We start from the raw sequence: 18,290 nt of genomic DNA on the forward strand, positions 1-18,290 counted from the left end.
GACATGGGCGTGGCTTGAGCCTCAGGGAGCTACTTAGTACCGCCCCCCCTCCCGCCTTCCGGAAAGTTAAGGATAGGTAGGACAAACCCCGCCCCTAGCTTCACGCTGACGCAGGTGACGCCCACGCGGGCGTTTGGATTGGAGGACGGGAGGGATTTTTTGCAGTCGCTTTTGACTCATCGATTCTCTCGCGCGGGCGCCTACTGTGTGCGTCACTTCCGGGCGGCGCGGAACGGAATAGCCAACGGCCTGAAGAGCATCATGCCCAAGTGAGTGGGCCCCTGAATCTGGGGGTGTTCGCGTTCACAGTCGCTAAACGTGGCCCTCCCGGGAAGCGAAGAGCGGGTTCTGGCTCCTGGGGCCCCTGGGGGAACGAGGGGGTCTGGAGGAGGGCATCAGACCGGGAGCGCTAGATAGCCCTTTTTGAGAGCGGAGGTCGGCGCTGCCTAAGGCAACCAAAAAGCTTGGTTTGTGTCAGGACGTTTTGTTTGATGTCTTCGAATTTTAAATAGGTCTTTTACTTTATATTTTACCTACACGAACAGAACCTTAGTGAACAGGCCTTTATTAACTGGTTGTCGTCTTTTCTTTTTCCTACCTTTCTCCTCTTTCCAGGTTTTATTGTGACTACTGCGATACATACCTCACCCATGACTCTGTAAGTAGCGTTTTTGTTAACTTTCAGAGAACCAGATATGTTTGCCATTAGCAACAGCGTGGATGGACCCAGAGAGTATTATGCTTATTGAAATAAATCAGAGAAAGACAAATACACTGTGTTAGCACTTATATGTGGAATTAAAAAAATAATAGGGCGTCTTGGGAGCTCTGGGATGTAGGTTTGATCCACTGCCCAGCCCAGTGGGTTAAGGAGCTGGCGTTGCCGAAGCTGCAGCTTAGGTCGAAAATGCGGCTTGGATCTGTCCCTGGCTGGGGCACTTTATATACCTCGAGTTGGCTTAAATAAATAAATAATAAACAAGCCTCCTGGGAGCCTCATCTTCGACCTACACCACAGCTCATGTCAGTGCCAGATCCCTGACCCATTGAGTGAAGCCAGGGATTGAACCTGCATCCTCATGGATACTAGTCGAGTTCATTTCCACTGCACCACAAAGGGGATTCCGATAAATTAGATTTAAAAAAATTTTTGTAATTCGTGCTTTTTATTTTGATTGGAGAAAATACTTTGGGGTGTTTGTTTTTCCACTCTTCCTGTAACTCTTTTATAATTCAGAGTTATTAATTTTCCAGGAGTCAGTGTTTTCAGTGAAGACCCAGAACAATAAAGCTTTAATAAGTTTTTATTTATTTATTTATTTTGTCTTTTGTGTATCTAGGGCCACATCCGTGGCATACGGAGGTTCCCAGGCTAGGGGTAAGTAGGAGCTGTAGCTGCTGCCCTATGCCACAGCCATAGCAACTCGGGATCTGAGCGACCTACACCACAGCTCACGCCAACACTGGATCTTTAATCCACTGAGTGAGACCAGGGATGGAACCGGCATCCTCATGGTTACTAGTTGGGTCTGTTAACCACTGAGCCATGACGGGAACTCCTAGCAAATTTAAAGGTGAAAAAAATTTATATGACAAGTAAAAATTCTAGGAAAATGTCCTAAATTTCAAATACTTGATTATGTCAAGGTTCTCAAATGTTTAATCAATTAAATTGGAAAGAAATGCCTAAATTTGAAAGTGAGTACTTTCATTGGATTAAAACTGCTTAACAAATAATAGTAGCAACTAAAATTGAATATTTATTGTGTCAGACAGTGTTCCAGATATTTTACATGTATCAATTTGGTTAATGCTCATGATAATCCTATAATGTTAGTATTTTCCATTTTACCAAGGGGGAAAATGAGGCAGTATCGATAACTGACTGGATTTGCCTAGACATTCTAGCTCCAGAGCTTCCATGCCAGCACTGTCAAGTCTGTTTCACAGCCCTTTTATGCTATTAAAAATTACTGGATTGTATTTTTTAAAGGAGTGGGTTATAGCTACAAAATTTGATGTATTTGAAATTAAAACTTAAAATACGCTAATTCATTTAAAAGTAATGGTAACAAGGAGTTCCCTTGTGGCACAGCTGTTTAAGGATCCACATTGTCACTGCTGTGGGGCAGGTTTGATCCCTGGCCTGGGAACTTTACATGCTTGGGGTACAGCAAAAATAAACGAAAGGGCATGAATCAGAGCTATAGCTGCCGGTCTGTGCCTCAGCAACATAGGATCTGAGCCTTGTCTGCATCCTAGTCACAGCTGCGCCACAAAGGGAACTCCCATCGTTGGGAATTCTTTGTAACACATGGTCAGATGTAGTTCAGCATTAATAGATTTGTGGAACATGTAAGTAAGGTGGTTTTTCTGAAAGAAGTAATGGTTCTAGATATTATTAAAGATTGGAATTCCCACATGGCACAGTGGTTAACGAATCCGACTAGGAACCATGAGGTTGCGGGTTCGGTCCCTGGCCTAGCTCAGTGGGTTAACAATCTGGTGTTGCCGTGAGCTGTGGTGTAGGTTGCAGACATGGCTCGGATCCTGCATGGCTGTGGCTCTGGTGTAGGCCGGTGGCTACAGCTCCGATTCAGCCTAGCCTGGGAACCTCCATGTGTTGTGGGAGCGGCCCTAGAAAAGGCAAAAAAGACAAAAAGATATAAATAAATAAATAAATAAAAATGTAAAAAGAATAAAGATTGTCCTGGAGGAGATGCCTCCAGTAAGTTGGTATTAGTAGTAGCTTGCCTGTCTTTTTGTTTTGTTTTGGTTTTATGTCCCTAACCCCCTCTAGCCCCTAATTTTCTGAAATTGTTAATGTGGGGGCTATACCTTTCTATCCTTTTCCAGTGCTGTGTTATCATACATTCACTGTTGCTAGTACTAGAATTCAGAGTATGGAAAAGGATCTCTTTAAAACAAATACTGCTTTGTGAGAAACATCAGGAAATCTTGTAATAATGTTCTAGTGTGGTATCTTGTGAAACTAGGAAGTTTCCGAGGTGTTTGAAGCGGTCTCTGTGGTGGACTTTGAAATGTATAAAACATTCATTGCTCTAACTTTGGAACTTTTCTTGTTCTTAGGCATAATTCTGTTATTTCACTGAAGGCATCGTTGTTATATAGTGTAAGCAGTGGTTTGGGAGACAGGGGACAGTATTTTGAAATGTAGACCATGAAAAGACAATTTCTGCTCACATGACTGGTCATATCTGCTACCACTGAAGCAATGATGTGAAGAGAGGTAGGAGATGGGTAGGCAGACCTGAGATGCATCTGAGTGAGATCTGGATTCTAGGCCTTGGTTTGCTGTTTTTGGACAAGTCTTTAAGCATAATTAGAAGGTAATAATCTTGTGGTTTTCTTCAGTACTTTTGTTAGGTTATAATTTATACTCAACTAGATGAACACAGTATAGTTTGATGATTTGTCAGATAATTACAACTTGATGCATACATCAAGATGTAGAACATTTCTATCACTTTAGAAAGTTCCTGTCTCTTTTTTGCAGTCAGTCCCCTGCACTCCCAGCTCCAACTGATCGGGTTTTTGTTTTGTTTTGTTTTTTTGGTCTTTTTGCTATTTCCTGGGCCACTCCTGCGGCATATGGAGGTTCCCAGGCTAGGGGTCAAATCGGAGCTGTAGCCACCGGCCTACACCAGAGCCATAGCCACGCAGATCCAACCGTGTCTGCAACCTACACCACAGCTCACGGCAACACCAGATCGTTAACCCACTGAGCTAGGCCAGGGATCGAACCCGCAACCTCATGGTTCCTAGTCGGATTTGTTAACCACTGCGCCACGGGGGAACTCCTGATACGGTTTTTATTACTTGAGGTCATTATTACTGGTTTTAAACTTTACATGAATGGAATCTTATATACTCTGTATGTGTGTCTGGTGTCTTTTACTCAGCACATTTTTGAGTTTTGTCTGTATAGCATGTATCAGTGATTTGTTCTTTCTGACTAGTATTCCACTGTACCACGCACCTTAAATTTACTGATTGTAAATTACGTAGCATGGTGTCTAGCACGCATAAGAGCTAAATAAATGTTAACTTAAAAAAAGGTTAGAGCGTTCCCATTGTGGCTCAGAGGTAACGATCCCAGACTAGTATCCATGAGGATTCGGGTTTGATCCCGGCCTCGCTCAGTGGGTTGAGGATCCAGCATTTCTATGAGCTATGGTGTAGGTCACAGATGTGGCTGTGGCATAGACTAGCAATTATAGCTCCGATTCGACCCCTAGCCTGGGAACTTCCATATGCCACTCGTGTGGCTCTAAAAAGCAAAAAAAAAGAAAGAAGAAAGTTAACGTTTTCTTGCGCAGCAGGTTGGGGATATGGTGTCACTGCAGTGGCTCAAGTTGCTACTGTGGCTCAGGTTCGATCCTAGGCAAGCGAACTTCCTCATGCTGTGGACTCAGCCCCCCCCCCCCAAAACAACCCACAAAAGATTAAGTGTGCAGTGTTTATCATATTTTTTTAAGTTTCTTTCATTTTTTAATTTTTAATTAATTAATTAATTTATTTATTTTTTATTTTTGCCATTTCTTTTTTTTTTTTTTTTTTTTTTTTTTTTTTTTTTTTTTTTTTTTTGTTTTTTTGCTATCTCTTGGGCCGCTTCCGCGGCACATGGAGGTTCCCAGGCCAGGGGTTGAATCGGAGCTGTAGCCACCGGCCTACGCAGAGCCACAGCAACGCTGGATCCGAGCCGCGTCTGCAACCTATACCACAGCTCATGGCAACACCGGATCGTTAACCCACTGAGCAAGGGCAGGGACCGAACCCGAAACCTCATGGTTCCTAGTCAGATTCGTTAACCACTGAGCCACAACGGGAACTCCTATTTCATTTTTTTAAAATGATTTTTATTTTTTGCATTATAGTTGGTTTCAATTTTTTTTTTTTTTTTTTTTTTTGTTCTTTTTAGGGCCTTACCCGAGGCACATGGGAGTTCCCAGGCTAGGGGTAGAATCGGAGCTATAGCTGCCAACCCACACCATAGCTCACTGCAACACCAGATCCTTAACCCACTAAGCAAGGCCAGGGATCAAACCCGTGTCCTCATGGATACTGCTTGGGTTCATTACCATAGAGCCACAGTGGGAATTTCTATCACATGTCTTTTTTGTTATTGTTAAGAAAGGTTTTTTTAAATTAATTTTTGTGGCAAAATATTAATAACATAAATTTTGCCATTAAGTGTACAGTACAGTGCCATTAAGTACATTCACAATGTTATACAAACATCTATGTCATTTTTATCTCAATAAAGCTGTTAAAGAATGACCAAATGGGAGTTCCCTGGTGGTTCAGTGGGTTAAGTATCTGGCATTGCCACTGCTGTGGCTCAGGTTGCTGCCAGTCTATATTCTAGACCCAGGGTCCTTTAAAAGAGTATATTTCTACGAACAGTTATTTAAATATATGTAAGTTATATTGTTTTGCTGTAGAATAACCTGTGAAAGGACATTAAAATGGCACTGTGTTCTAGATCAGCGGGTTGCAGACTTTTTTTTCAAATGCCAGACTAATTATTTTAGGTTTATGGATCATACGGTCTTTGTTGTAATTGCTCAACTCTGCTGTTGTACAGAGAAGACGTAGAGTATACAAAAACAAATGAACGTGGTTGTGTTCTAGTACTTTTTCTCTACAAGATCAGGTGGCTGGCCCATGTTCAGATAATAAATACAGTAGATAAATGACCACAGTACACTGCTGGATCATGTTTTCAAGTGATGCTTTAGCCACCAGCTAAAGGGGCTAAAGGCTATGTAAAGGTAAGGCTTTAAAAAAATTCCTGGTTTTGGATATTTGTTTCTCTGACTGATATTTTTGTTTTACAGCCATCTGTGAGAAAGACACACTGCAGTGGTAGGAAGCACAAAGAGAATGTGAAAGACTACTATCAGAAATGGATGGAAGAGCAGGCTCAGAGCCTGATTGACAAAACAAGTATGTTTCGGTCTATTGTTCTGATGTGGTAGAATGGTCCCATTCTTTCTGTCTCTCTGTTGTTTTTCACAGAAGCAGTGGATTCTGAATAATAAATAGGAGCATTCTGATGAGTTGAATGCAAGAAGTGGAAGGTCATTGGTTTCCCAGGGATATGGAAACACATTAATATTAATTATTGAGGTTAGAGCAATCAGGTATCAAAGATAACTGATCAGAAAGGAAGTAACTGATATGACTGAATATTCTGGGCATGTTTTGGACCCCTGCTGAACATACCACTTCTTTTGTTTGTTTAATTAGAATCATTAGTTAGGAACATTATTGGGTTCAAGGCACTGCCAGAAGGAGATGTTGCATTTCTATGTTAGATTATCCTGGTGTATTTGAAAGATGGTCTTTTCTAATCATCGTACTAAGAGCTGGCAGGCAAGTATGGTTTTGATGGTAGTGCTTTTTTTTTTAAAAAAAAAAAAAAAAAAAAAGGCAAAACAGGGAATTCCCCTTTGGTACAGCAGGTTAAGTATCTGGTGTTGTCACTGCATCAGCCCAAGTTGCTGATGTGGTGCAGGTGCAATCCCTGGCCTGTGAACTTCCGCATGCCTCAGGCTCAGCCAAAAAAGTTGGCCAGGGAGGGGGGGGCAGAGCAATCACAGAAAATTTTAAGCACAATAGACAACTTTATTTTATTTTTTTCTTAGTTTATAATTTTGTTTAATTTCGCAATGATAAATTTAGGTGCAGGCTTCTCTCCAATCCTGGTGATACAGTCACAGTTTCCTTGGTCCCTGTCTCGCCATAGCAAAGCATTGGAATGGCGAACATTTTAGAAATTTATTAAAGTAAAAGTACATTTTCAGGGAGGGAGAGAGAAGACTCATGTGCACTTGGGTTAAAAACGAGGGCCCAACTCTGCAGTAGTCTTTATACCCCGTGATGCGGACCTGAGTTGAGACCCAATTTGTTTTGCTGATTGGCTTGGTCAGGATGCCTTATTTGCATGGGGAACAGGTTATGTAGAGGTGGTGAGGAATGGGCGACATTCCTTCTCTAGCAGGGAGTGAGCAGCCCAGGCTGGTTAAGGTGGGGAAGGGGCATTACAGTGAGGTATGGCCAGAGGCTTTGGGGTTTAATCTCCTTCAAGGGGACTTGAAACCTGTAACACTAGTACAGTGCAGACTTAGATTAATAGAAAATCCTGCTAGTTTTTTTAATTAAAAAATTTTTTTTTATTACTCAATGAATTTATTACATTTATAGTTGTACAATGATCATCACAATCCAATTTTATAGGATTTCCATACCACAACCCCAGCACATCCCCCCACCCCCCAAACTGTCTCCTTTGGAAACCATAAGTTTTTCAGTCTGTGAGTCAGTATCTATTCTGCAAAGAAGTTCATTCTGTCCTTTTTTCAGATTCCACATGTCAGTGAAAGCATTTGATGTTGGTGTCTCATTGTCTGACTGACTTCACTTGGCATGATAATTTCTAGGTCCATCCATGTTGCTAAAAATGCCGATATTTTGTTCCTTTTAATAGCTGAGTAATATTCCATCTTGTATATGTACCACCTCTTCTTGATCCACTCCTTTGTCGATGGACATTTAGGTTGTTTCCATGTCTTGGCTATTGTAAATATTGCTGCAGTGAACATCGGAGTACATGTGTCTTTGCGAGTCATGGTTTTCTCTGGATAGATGCCCAGGAGTGGGATTGCTGGATCAAATGGTAGTTCTGTTTTTAGCTTTCTGAGGAATCTCCATACTGTTTTCCACAGTGGTTGCACCAATTTACAATCCCACCAACAGTGTACTAGGGTTCCTTTTTCTCCACACCCTCTCCAGCACTTAAGCACAACAGACAACTTTAACCAAACCTCCCATGGTCACCACCACCTCATGATATGCTCTGCCCCATCACTCAACTGTAATAGTCTTGTTTCATTTATACCAAGGTTCTCAGACTTAGCACTGTTGATATTTATGTCTGGCTAATTCTTTACTGGGGGGCTGTCCTATGTAGGATGTTCAGCAGCAACCTATTACCCACCAGATGCTAATAGTGACTTCCAGCTGTGACTGAAAATACCTCCAAGCATTGCTTGGCATCCCCAAGGGGACAAAATCACCCTTGTTGGGAGCCAGCAAATAGCCTCCTCTACTCCCTTTCCCCCCCTGGATTATTAGGGAGCAAATCTCAGACATTGTTCCATTTTGTCTGGGAAGAATATAATGTAATCACTTTTCCCTTTATTTGAAAATATGGTAGAAACTTTTTGCATTAAAGTTTAGCATTATGTTTGCTATTTTTTGTACCCAGAATAATTTAGGATGAATAAACATTTTTGATGGAAGTCAGAGGAGAGGAAGCGAGCCCTTAGGAACATAACCTCCTGGGGAGCACCGTTGGACGAGTCTGCCCCTGAGCCAGGGGCTTCACCACTCCTGCTTCAGTCTTTGCAGGCTGCCTTACACAGGGTGTTCAAGGTGCCTTTTGATTGGAAAACCCATATCCCCTCTAAGGGATATGATCCCTTAGAGAACACAGATTCTATTTGGAGACATAAATCTCCACCCTAGGTCAGTTTTGGGGTCTGGCCCTGGTGAATTATCACTAGTGGGGGTGGGGTAGAATTGGGAAGTACCTGGGCTACAGGCTGCACTGAATTGGGAAGGGCTAACAGATTCAGGAATAAAGTTCATGAATATATATTTTAGTGTATTTATGATGATTCCCTTCCCAAACCGAATATAAATGATCTTCAGTTTCTTTTGTTTTCATTTGTACCTCATACTATCTGAAAGAAAAAAGGTAATTTTATTGGGCAATTTTAATTAATTAATTTTTTAACAAAAGTTTATTCTTAAATGTACAATAGGTTCAAGACATCACTTCATTCTAGCTATAGGTGGCAAAAGACGTTACAACAGGGAATCCAGATGTTTAAACAGGAATGGACATCATTGCCTCAGGCAGAACAAATAGTTTATACTTTTTGCAAAATTTCTTAATTCCACCTGTGGCCAAGGGGCCTTTCCCTGCGGCCTTTGCTTTTAACTCTGAGTTTCTTCTGTTCCTGCTTGAATGCCTCATCTTCCTCATCCACCTCCTTGGCCTGTTTCTTGGGCTGCTTCAGGGGCTTCTTCTTGCCATCTTCGAGGCTGGACATGGCACCTACTGTCCCTTCCTCCTATTGGACATTTTTTAAGATTATAGATTTCTTCAGGGCAGGCTCTTGCTTTGAAATCTTTATTTCTTTCACATCTCTTCACTCAGTGCATTGTCTTCAAAACTGTTAAACCAAAGTGGTATATTGTTTTGACGCAGGAAAGCATATGTAAGAAGGATTGACATTTTACAAAGCCCAGCCTCTGGGCAGGTATCATATGTATTTTCAAACAAAACTATGAGCAGCTTGAATTGAGTATGATTACAGATTGTTTGTTATTATACAGAGTATAATTACATCTACAGATTAAAGATGACTGCTTGTCTTGGGTAAAACATTTATAAGTGGAAGATTTTCACTCCAGTCTCTCATGGTTAATTCATCCATAGAAATGCTGACTAAATAAAAAGGTTTTTAAGCCCAAATCAGTAGGGCAATTAATTACACTTTTAGCTGGTGAATACCTGAAGTTGATTTGAAAACTTTAGAGGCCATGTTGTAGTAATCTTAGATTGATGCTTTTTAGAGTAAAATAATGGGACCATTAAAGGTTTGAAAGAAAGTGGTTATTTTCATCAGCAAGTGGGTTGTTGGGAGTTCCCGTCATGGCTCAGTGGAAACAAATCTGACCAGTATCCGTAAGGATATAGGTTCGATCCCTGGCCTTGCTCAGTGCATTAAGGATCTGGCATTGCTGTGAGCTGTGGTGTAGGCCACAATTGTGGCTTGGATCTGGTATGGCTGTGGCTGTGGCGTAGGCCAGCGGTTACAGTTCTGATTCAACCCTCAACCCCTAGCCTGGGAACTTCCATATACCTCCGGTGTGTTCCCCTCCACCCCAAGACAATAAGTGGATAAATAAATAAGTAAATAAATCGGTTGTTGAATTCTTATTCACTGTGTGTTATTTTTTTCTCAATCTCTTCAAAGCCGCTGCATTTCAGCAAGGAAAGATACCTCCTACTCCATTCTCTGCTCCTCCTCCTGCGGGGGCAATGATCCCACCTCCTCCCAGTCTCCGTAAGTTTATGAAGTTTTGATCTTGAGGCATGTAACTGGGCAGGTGGTGCTTTGTTTTGTTGGCTTTCAAGTGCTCATTAAATGAATACGTCGGAATATGAAACAGCTTTAGTGGTATAATTTCTGAAACATCTTTAGAGTTACCTCCTGATTGCATTTTACTAGGATATTATATTTGTGGCATCTCAGGTTAATCCGAGATTCAGTGGAAAACTCAGAATGTACCTGGGTTTAGATGAGCCGATGTACAAAGAGGTATTGCTGAGTCCACTAAATTATTTACTGCTTTGAGTACAATACTGGAGGACTGAGTAGCTGATAAATTCCTCAGTCTTTATCTTCTAACCCATCTAACCCTAATACAAATACCTCGTGAAAGACAAAAATTGATAGTTAAAAGAGGAATGGATCAAAGGCCTCAACTCCCTGGGAATATTTGCTGTTTCTGCATGACAGACAAGAAGAGATTGAGTAACCGGGCCAAGTTCTTTGGCCCTCCTGGGAGGGTTCAGATTGAAATTGAACTCAGACCTAAAATGTAGTCCTGTAAATAATTGTGGCTATAAACATAGAGAAGTAGCCTGTTGGAATTCTCTGTGGCAAGCAGGTTAAGGTTCCCAGGTTAAGGATTTGGCATTGTCACTGCTGTGGTATGAGGTTGATTCCCTGGCTCAGGAACTTCCACATGCCGTGGGCAAGGTCAGAAAAAAAAGTAGTAGTCTGTGTATAATATAGTCGAACACTGATGCAGGTAGACTGCTAGTAACCCACCAAACCCTTCATGGAATCCTGCCGTCCTGGGAACTGGTCAGGCCTCAACTAATAGCAGCTTTAGTCATTGCTCTCTCCTACTCTGTCCTGATTGGCTGGCAGTCAGCTCCATTTTAAGTAGAATAGTCGGTGGTATGAATGTATTATGATTAATGTTACCATATTTATTGTTGGATATTTAAGTCTTTCCAGATTGTTGCTATTGTAAATGATACTGTAAGGAATGTCTCTGCATGTACATTTTCATATTTCCAAAACTCTCTGAAACCTAGCTTTTTGTGGGAGTTCCCATTGTGGCTCGTCGGTAACGAACCTGACTAGGATCCGTAAGGATGCAGGTTTGATCCTGGCCTCGCTCAGTGGGTTAAGGATCTGGCGTTGCTGTGAGCTGTGGAGTAGGTCGCAGACGAGGCTTGGGTCCTACGTTGCTGTTCCTGTGGCTGTGGCATAGGCTGGCAGCTGCAACTCCAATTCAACCCCTAACCTGGTAACTTCCTTATGCTGCGAGTGTGGCCCTAAAAAGTTGTGAGGGGGGAAACCTAGGTTTTTGTTTGTTTTCTTTCTTTCTTTCTTTTTTTTTTTTGACTGCACCTGCAGCATACAGAAGTTCCTGGGTTAGGGATTAAACCTGCACCGCAACAGTGACAACATCGGATCCTTAATGTGCTGTGTCACCAGGGAACTCCAAAACTGCTGGAATTTTTTTGTCTTTTTAGGGCTGCACCCACAGGTTCCCAGGCTAGGGGTCTAATCAGAGCTACAGCTGCCGGCCTACACCACAGCACAGCAACGCCAGATCCGAGCCACGTCTGCGACCCACACCAATGGCAACGCCCAATCCTTAACCCCCTGAGCGAGGCCAGGGATCGAACCTGCAACCTCATGGGTCCTAGTGGGATTCTTTTCTGCTGTGCTATGACGGGAACTCCTAAAACTGCTGGAATTTTTTAACCAAGGGAACTTGTCTTTGTCTTCCACTTCTGTCTAAGCAGGATTGTTCTTGTTTTTTTTTAGTCATAATGTAAATAAAGTTTTGTAGCATTCGATTTTTGTGGATCTACTGCTATAAAAGAAACTATGAGCAGTTACAGAACGGTTACAGAATTTGGGCCAGACCTTGAGGCCCTGTTTCATTAATAAGAGAAAATGTTGTTATGCAAGCATATCTCAATCTCAGGCCCCATTTTTTCTTTTAGCGGGTCCTCCTCGTCCTGGTATGATGCCAGCACCCCACATGGGGGGCCCTCCCATGATGCCAATGATGGGCCCCCCTCCTCCTGGGATGATGCCCGTGGGACCTGGTAAGTTTGAACCTCTTTTCCTTCTAGGATGCTCCATTGTGTCCTAGTTCTCCATTTAAATGGAATTCTTAATTAGCTGTCTAAATGTGTTATTGAAACAAACAACATTTGGTGAATCTATAATGATAAAAAAAGAAGGTTTATTAGTGTAATTAGATGGTTTCCAAAGACCCTGGATACTAAAAGCAAGCTAAGACTCTTTTTTCCTTCTGCCCCCACCTCCTGCTTGCTGGCCCCTCCTGACTTTTGACTTTTGGCCATTTATGATAAGAGAAGGGTGGAAGAGCTTGTTCCACTCAGAATAAAGGGAAGAATAGATTGATCTTTATGCTGCTAATCTTCTCAGTTTTGATTTGGAGCAGAGCTACCCCTTATGGTTTATTTAATCCTGCAGTTTAACTAGGCCAAATTAGTATATAAGAAAAAGGCTTTAGGCTTGGTAGTTAGTCTTTTTATTCAACAAGGAGGAAAAAAAAAACTTCTACCTCAGAATTTTAACATATACATAAATGTACATTAATTTGCAGATTTTTCTGATACCTGGTCAGGGCCTTTGCTTTGAGAATGAGCCTACTGATTAGAGCAGCATATGTTTCTTGTATTAAGCAATAAGCCATACCCATGATGCTTCTTTACCAACTTTAGTTTCACTAAAGGGTATGAGGAAATTTAGTTGCAATTGTTGATGATTGTCTTACCTACCAAATTTGTGAGAACTTGTGAGGAATGATTTGCCTGAGTCTTAGTATCAGCTTAGTTTTCATAGTAACAGTTCTTTTTCTACAAAGGTATTAGAGTAGCTTCCTAGCCAGAAGGATTCAGGATGTTCTCTGTGGGTATCGTATTACAGGGATGTAGAGAGGTCGTCCTCCTGCCTTAACTGGCTTGTGAACCGAAAGCACAATCAGAGTGATTTAGATGTCTTTTACATTCTTAAATTGGGGTCACAAATTCAAATTCCTAGAGGAATTAAGGATATGAGCTGGGAATGCATGACCCATCTAAAGGAGGCTTCGAGAGCTCAGCATCAGCCTGTGGTTGAGGTTTGAAAATGCAGACTGGGTATTGCCAGTTCTCCTGAGTATTTTGTTGTTGTTTTTAGCTGGAATAAAATAATAAAATTATGGTATTTGCATTAAAACAATTGAGAAGTTGGGGGGTGGGCAGGGATAAGAGTGAATGGGGACAAGATAAATGAGGTTGGCCATGGGTGGGTATTTGTTGAAGCTGGATGATGGGTACATGGATGTTCATTATATTCTTTTTCCTATGCTGGTGTGTGTTTGAACATTTCTAAAATAAAACAAAAAAAGAATCTAGAATTACTTATCAGTAATAAGACATTAGTAGCCAGTGTTGACAACTAAAATTTAATACATAATGGAGTACAAAGCAAACGAGTTTTCAGGTGCCTCGTTTTCAATCTTTGGTCTAGATCAGTTTCTTCTAAGAAATGCTGAATACAAGTGATGTTATGGAGGGATTTTTTTAAAATAAGTTATTTAGAAGTTTAGTATTTTCTGTTTCTGTTGAAATTTATCTTGAAAAATTCTGGGAGTCTCCATTATGGCTCAGTGCTTAACGAACCTGACTAGCATCCATGAGGACTTGGATTCGATTCCTGGCCTCACTCAGTGGGTTAAGGATCCGGTGTTGCCTTGAGCTGTGGTGTAGGTCACAGACATGGCTCAGATCCTGAGTTGCTGTGGCTCTGGCGTAGGCCGGTGGCTACAGCTCCGATTCAACCCCTGGCCTGGGAACCTCCATATGCCACAGGTGTGGCCCTAAAAGACAAAAAGACCAAAAAAAAAAACAAAAAACTGTACCTGTTGGATTTTGTGTCTTTGCATATACTTGTGTTTACTTTTTGTGATAAGGCTATATTCAACTTTCAACAGTTTTCTCTTGAACCATTTAGTGCAGGCCTTTAATAAAAATTACTTAGTTGAAAAATAATTAGGTAAAATTTGATATTTACAAAGAAGATACGTAACATGAAAATTATAAGGCATAATAATATAATTAATACCGTGAACCCACCACCCAGCTGAGGAAGTAGAATGTCACCTGTCCCACGAAGCTTCCTGTATTCCTCCCCAGCCCCCACCTGTCTGCTTGCCCTCCCTTCCCTGGCTCATTTATTTGACTGGTATATTGATGGAACTTTCAAAAAAAATTATTAATAGTTTCTGAAATGCATTAGAAAAATCAGATTTGTGTGTGTGTGTGCTAATTGTTATGAATCACATTATTGCCTATTATTTTTCTTGACTTGAGCTAAGTATGGTTACTAACAGGTTCTCAGCATGGGCCTCCTGCTCACCTTTCCTACAACTCCGAACAAACGCTTAGTGGTAAGATTGTCCTCTGTGCCTGTGTACATTCATGAAATAGCTCCTGGTGGATAGAACTGATTAAAAGAGCTGACTGAGTAACATGTGACATAGTTGTGAATTTCCCTGAGTGAGAAAAAGGTCAATTTAGGGAACTAGTCCCTGGTGATTTCTGGAAAGCAGTCTATTAATAGTTTCCCCCTTACTATCATTAGATCATGATTCCCATACGGTTCTTGTGTTGACCTTTTTGTTTTTTTGTTTGAGAATGTCTAAGTAATTTACAAATGTGATGAATTCGTTGCATTTCTTCTGTCAAGTATGTCTTTTTTCCAGCATTTTGCAGGGGGGGCTACTTTTTTTTGTCTTTAATAGAAGTCCCATCAAGCTCTCATTTGTAGTATTTTCTGACTGTTTTTTTTCCTTTTCTTTGTTTTGCCTGCAGCTCCTGGAATGAGGCCGCCTATGGGAGGCCACATGCCAATGATGCCTGGGCCCCCAATGATGAGACCTCCCGCCCGCCCCATGATGGTGCCCACTCGGCCAGGAATGACTCGGCCAGACAGATAAGGAGATTGGGGAGCCTCTTTATATCAGTTTTATGTTACTTGTTCTGCTTCACCAGGAGATCATGGTGCTGTGACTCTGGGTGTTTTCCAACAGCATGACAAGGAAGACTCCTCCCCCTTCCTATCAAAGAGAGAGTAGTTTTGGAGGGGAGTAGTGGGACAAAAAGCAATTTTCATTTGTATTGTGAAATGTGAAAATAAAATTGTCAACTCTTTTAGTTAAAAACGTGTTCCTTTTTTCTCCCTTCTGTGTTCTTTTTGTATTATAAAGAAGATGAGGCATCCCAGTTGTGTTTCTCTAACTCATTCTCTCCTCAGCATGCCCTCTGCGTGGCATTCTTTTCCCTTAGCTGTAGGGTGGGTCCCTTTGGGTACCTTTTCTTTATTTAGTAAAGTTCTCTTGTGCAAAGACTTCGGTAAACCTAACATTTGTAGAGCTTTTTTTTTTTTTTTTTTTTTTTTTGGCTTGTCTTTTTAGGGCCGTACCAGCAGCCCATGGAGGTTCCCAGGCTAGGGGGTCTAATCGGAGCTATAGCTGCTGACCTCCAACATGACCACAGCAACATGGGATCTGAGCTGCATCTGCGACCTACACCACAGCTCATGGCAACGCTGGATCCTTAACCCATTGAGCAAGGCCAGGGATTGAACCCACATTCTCAATGGATACTAGTTAGGTTCGTTAACCACTTAGCCACGATGGGAACTCCTTGTAGAGCTTTTGTTGATTAAAGTAATAAATAGCACATGGTTAATTTTCACATGAATAATAAATACATTGTGTAGTAAGTGGAAATTTTGAAGTCTTTTATGCTGAAGTAGGGAAAAAGCCTTCACAGTAAGTGCATGTCAGCTAAGAATAGCAAGAATTGCTTTAACCCCAACTTCTCCTTTCTCTCAGCTCCTCTTTTTCTTGGACTTTAAATAGTTAGAAAATTTTCTGTTAGTAATAGAAAAATTACACAGATTTCCATGGTGCAGAAAGTATCTTTAGAACGTCATTTGTTATATTACCACGCTATAAAACAGAGGTATTTTCAGGGAGCCATCTATAATAAGCTATTGACACTGTTCATATTCAGTTCAGTATAAAAACTAAACTCCTATTTCACACTGCAAGTGGGAGTGAAAATTGTTAGAACCTCCGGGGAGGATGTGGCAGTTATCTTTCAGAATTACAGGATTTCTATATCCCCTGACTTAGCATTTCCACATCTAGGAATTTATCCTCCAGATAGACTGGTACATGTACAGAGTGACATGTGTACAAGATTATGCACTGCAGCAAAAGACTGGAAGTCACATACATGTCCATGACAGAGGGCTGATTTATCAAGTATGATGGATCCACAAAGTGGCATATTCCAGAAGAAGGAAGTTCTGTACTGATGGGGATGCACATTATTCTGCACCTTGGTTTGTTCACCTAACACTGTGTTTTTTGCTGCTGTCCTTTTGTAAACAGGTTAGAAATAAGAGTTCCTTACAGTGAGATGATCTTTATATTCAGCCTCTGTAGAGCTGAGTCAATTTCCTAGTCTGAACTTTTTGCCAGGATTGCTTGTTGCTTCTTAGTTGTTTATTGTCACATTTTTAAAGAAGGTCTTGAGTCTCAGAAATTGGTAGTTTATATGTCTGACTTTTATAGCTCAGATTTGTTTTTAAAATCTTCTTCAGACTTAAGTGTTTGTTAGGGGATACTGCCAGTTGAGTTTACATGTGACTCAGCAGGTTTCTGGTTTGGACAACTCTGTCAGGCGTGGGGCAAAGAGCCTGTGTGTACATAAAGCCCACAGATATACCTATCTAAGTTTTTAAAATAGCCTCAGATACTTGGCAATAACCCAGATTTTCCTAAAGGGAAGCTTTTTCCACAGTATGTTCTTAAGGTTGAAAAATCCACTCTAGAAACATTTCTAGCTGAAGAAATTGTTTTATATAGTTTCAGAAAAACCACATGATAACTTAAAAGTTTAACATATTTAGCTAAGGTGATCAAAAGTGGGAATAAATAAGTTCTTTTTATTTTGTTTCTTAACTCCTTCTAGGGCAAACTATTACAGTGAAAGATTAGAAGACACTTCCTTTGTAAGAGGCTGTGAAGAAGATGAACCTATTTACTGCTGTTGATTTATGCCTTTAGACATCTGTTTGTTTGTTTGTTTGTTTTGTCTTTTTGCCATTTCTTGGGCCGCTCCCACGGCATATGGAGGTTCCCAGGCTAGGGGTCCAATTGGAGCTGTAGCTGCCAGCCTACGCCAGAGCCACAGCAATGCGGGATCTGAGCCGCGTCTGCAACCTACACCACAGCTCACGGCAACGCCGGATCGTTAACCCACTGAGCAAGTCCAGGGATCGAACCCGCAACCTCATGGTTCTTAGTCGGATTCGTTAACCCTGCACCACGACAGGAACTCCTAGACACCTGGTTTTAATTCTAAAATATGAGTCAAGGAGTTCCCGTCGTGGCTCAGCGGAAGTGAATCTGACTAGCATCCATGAGGCCACAGGTTTGATCCCTGGCCTCGCTCGGTGGGTTGGAGACTCTGTTGCTGTGAGATGTGGTGTAGGTCACAGATGCATCTCGGATCTGGTGTTGCTGTGGCATAAGCCAATAGTACAGCCATGATTTGACCTCTAGCCTGGGAACCTCCATGTGCTGGGGGTATAGCCCTAAAAAGACAAATTGAAATGAAATAGTCTGCTGTAACGTGAGAATTTTTATAGGTGCAAACCAGAATACTAATAGACATCAAGAAATGAAGAAGTTAGTGTCAGTGTGGAATAACGTATTTCCTTTTCTGTGAACAGATCCAGGGCCATCGGGAGGGTAGTTAAAGTCTAAGCTGTCATCATGTCTACTGCCTGGCTTTAATGGTTTGTCAGAATGCCAGTCCCCTTGATTCCAGGCTGCATGAGAAATGGGATCCTTGCATTGAGCCACAGGATAATTTGGTCATCTTGTATGGAACAAGTCCAGTAGTGATTAAGTGTTTGTCCCAATTATATAGCTTCAGTCAGATGATATCTTTTATTTGGTGAACAGAAGAAAAAAAGCCTGGCCTACCTTAGGTTTCTCTGGCAGTGTGTTCTGAAGGCTTGCCTGGTATATTGTTTTACATGAAAACCTTTTTTTTTTTTTTTTTTTTTCCC

General features: G+C 41.4%; 1 protein-coding gene across 2 annotated transcripts; it reads left to right on the forward strand.

The window, feature by feature from the left end:
• SNRPC (small nuclear ribonucleoprotein polypeptide C) lies at nt 126-15,363 on the forward strand. Of its 2 annotated transcripts, XM_005656224.3 has the most exons (7): nt 126-269; nt 616-658; nt 5,862-5,970; nt 10,074-10,163; nt 12,131-12,235; nt 14,533-14,589; nt 15,014-15,363. In XM_005656224.3, exons 1-7 carry the CDS (start codon nt 262-264, stop codon nt 15,136-15,138), a joined length of 537 nt encoding a protein of 178 aa, XP_005656281.1. In that variant the 5' UTR covers nt 126-261; the 3' UTR covers nt 15,139-15,363. The 2 variants fall into 2 exon arrangements, with proteins under 2 accessions (XP_005656281.1, NP_001177132.1); NM_001190203.1 differs by lacking the exon at nt 14,533-14,589 and having other exon boundaries at nt 219-269.

Source organism: Sus scrofa, chromosome 7, assembly GCF_000003025.6.
Source record: "Sus scrofa isolate TJ Tabasco breed Duroc chromosome 7, Sscrofa11.1, whole genome shotgun sequence".
In the NCBI taxonomy this organism is placed as follows: Eukaryota; Metazoa; Chordata; class Mammalia; order Artiodactyla; family Suidae; genus Sus; species Sus scrofa.

Coding starts and splice junctions, on each gene's coding strand:
- SNRPC (XM_005656224.3), top strand. Junction 5,971..10,073: donor GAGCCTGATTGACAAAACAA/GTATGTTTCGGT, acceptor ATCTCTTCAAAG/CCGCTGCATTTCAGCAAGGA. Junction 10,164..12,130: donor CCCACCTCCTCCCAGTCTCC/GTAAGTTTATGA, acceptor TTTTTCTTTTAG/CGGGTCCTCCTCGTCCTGGT.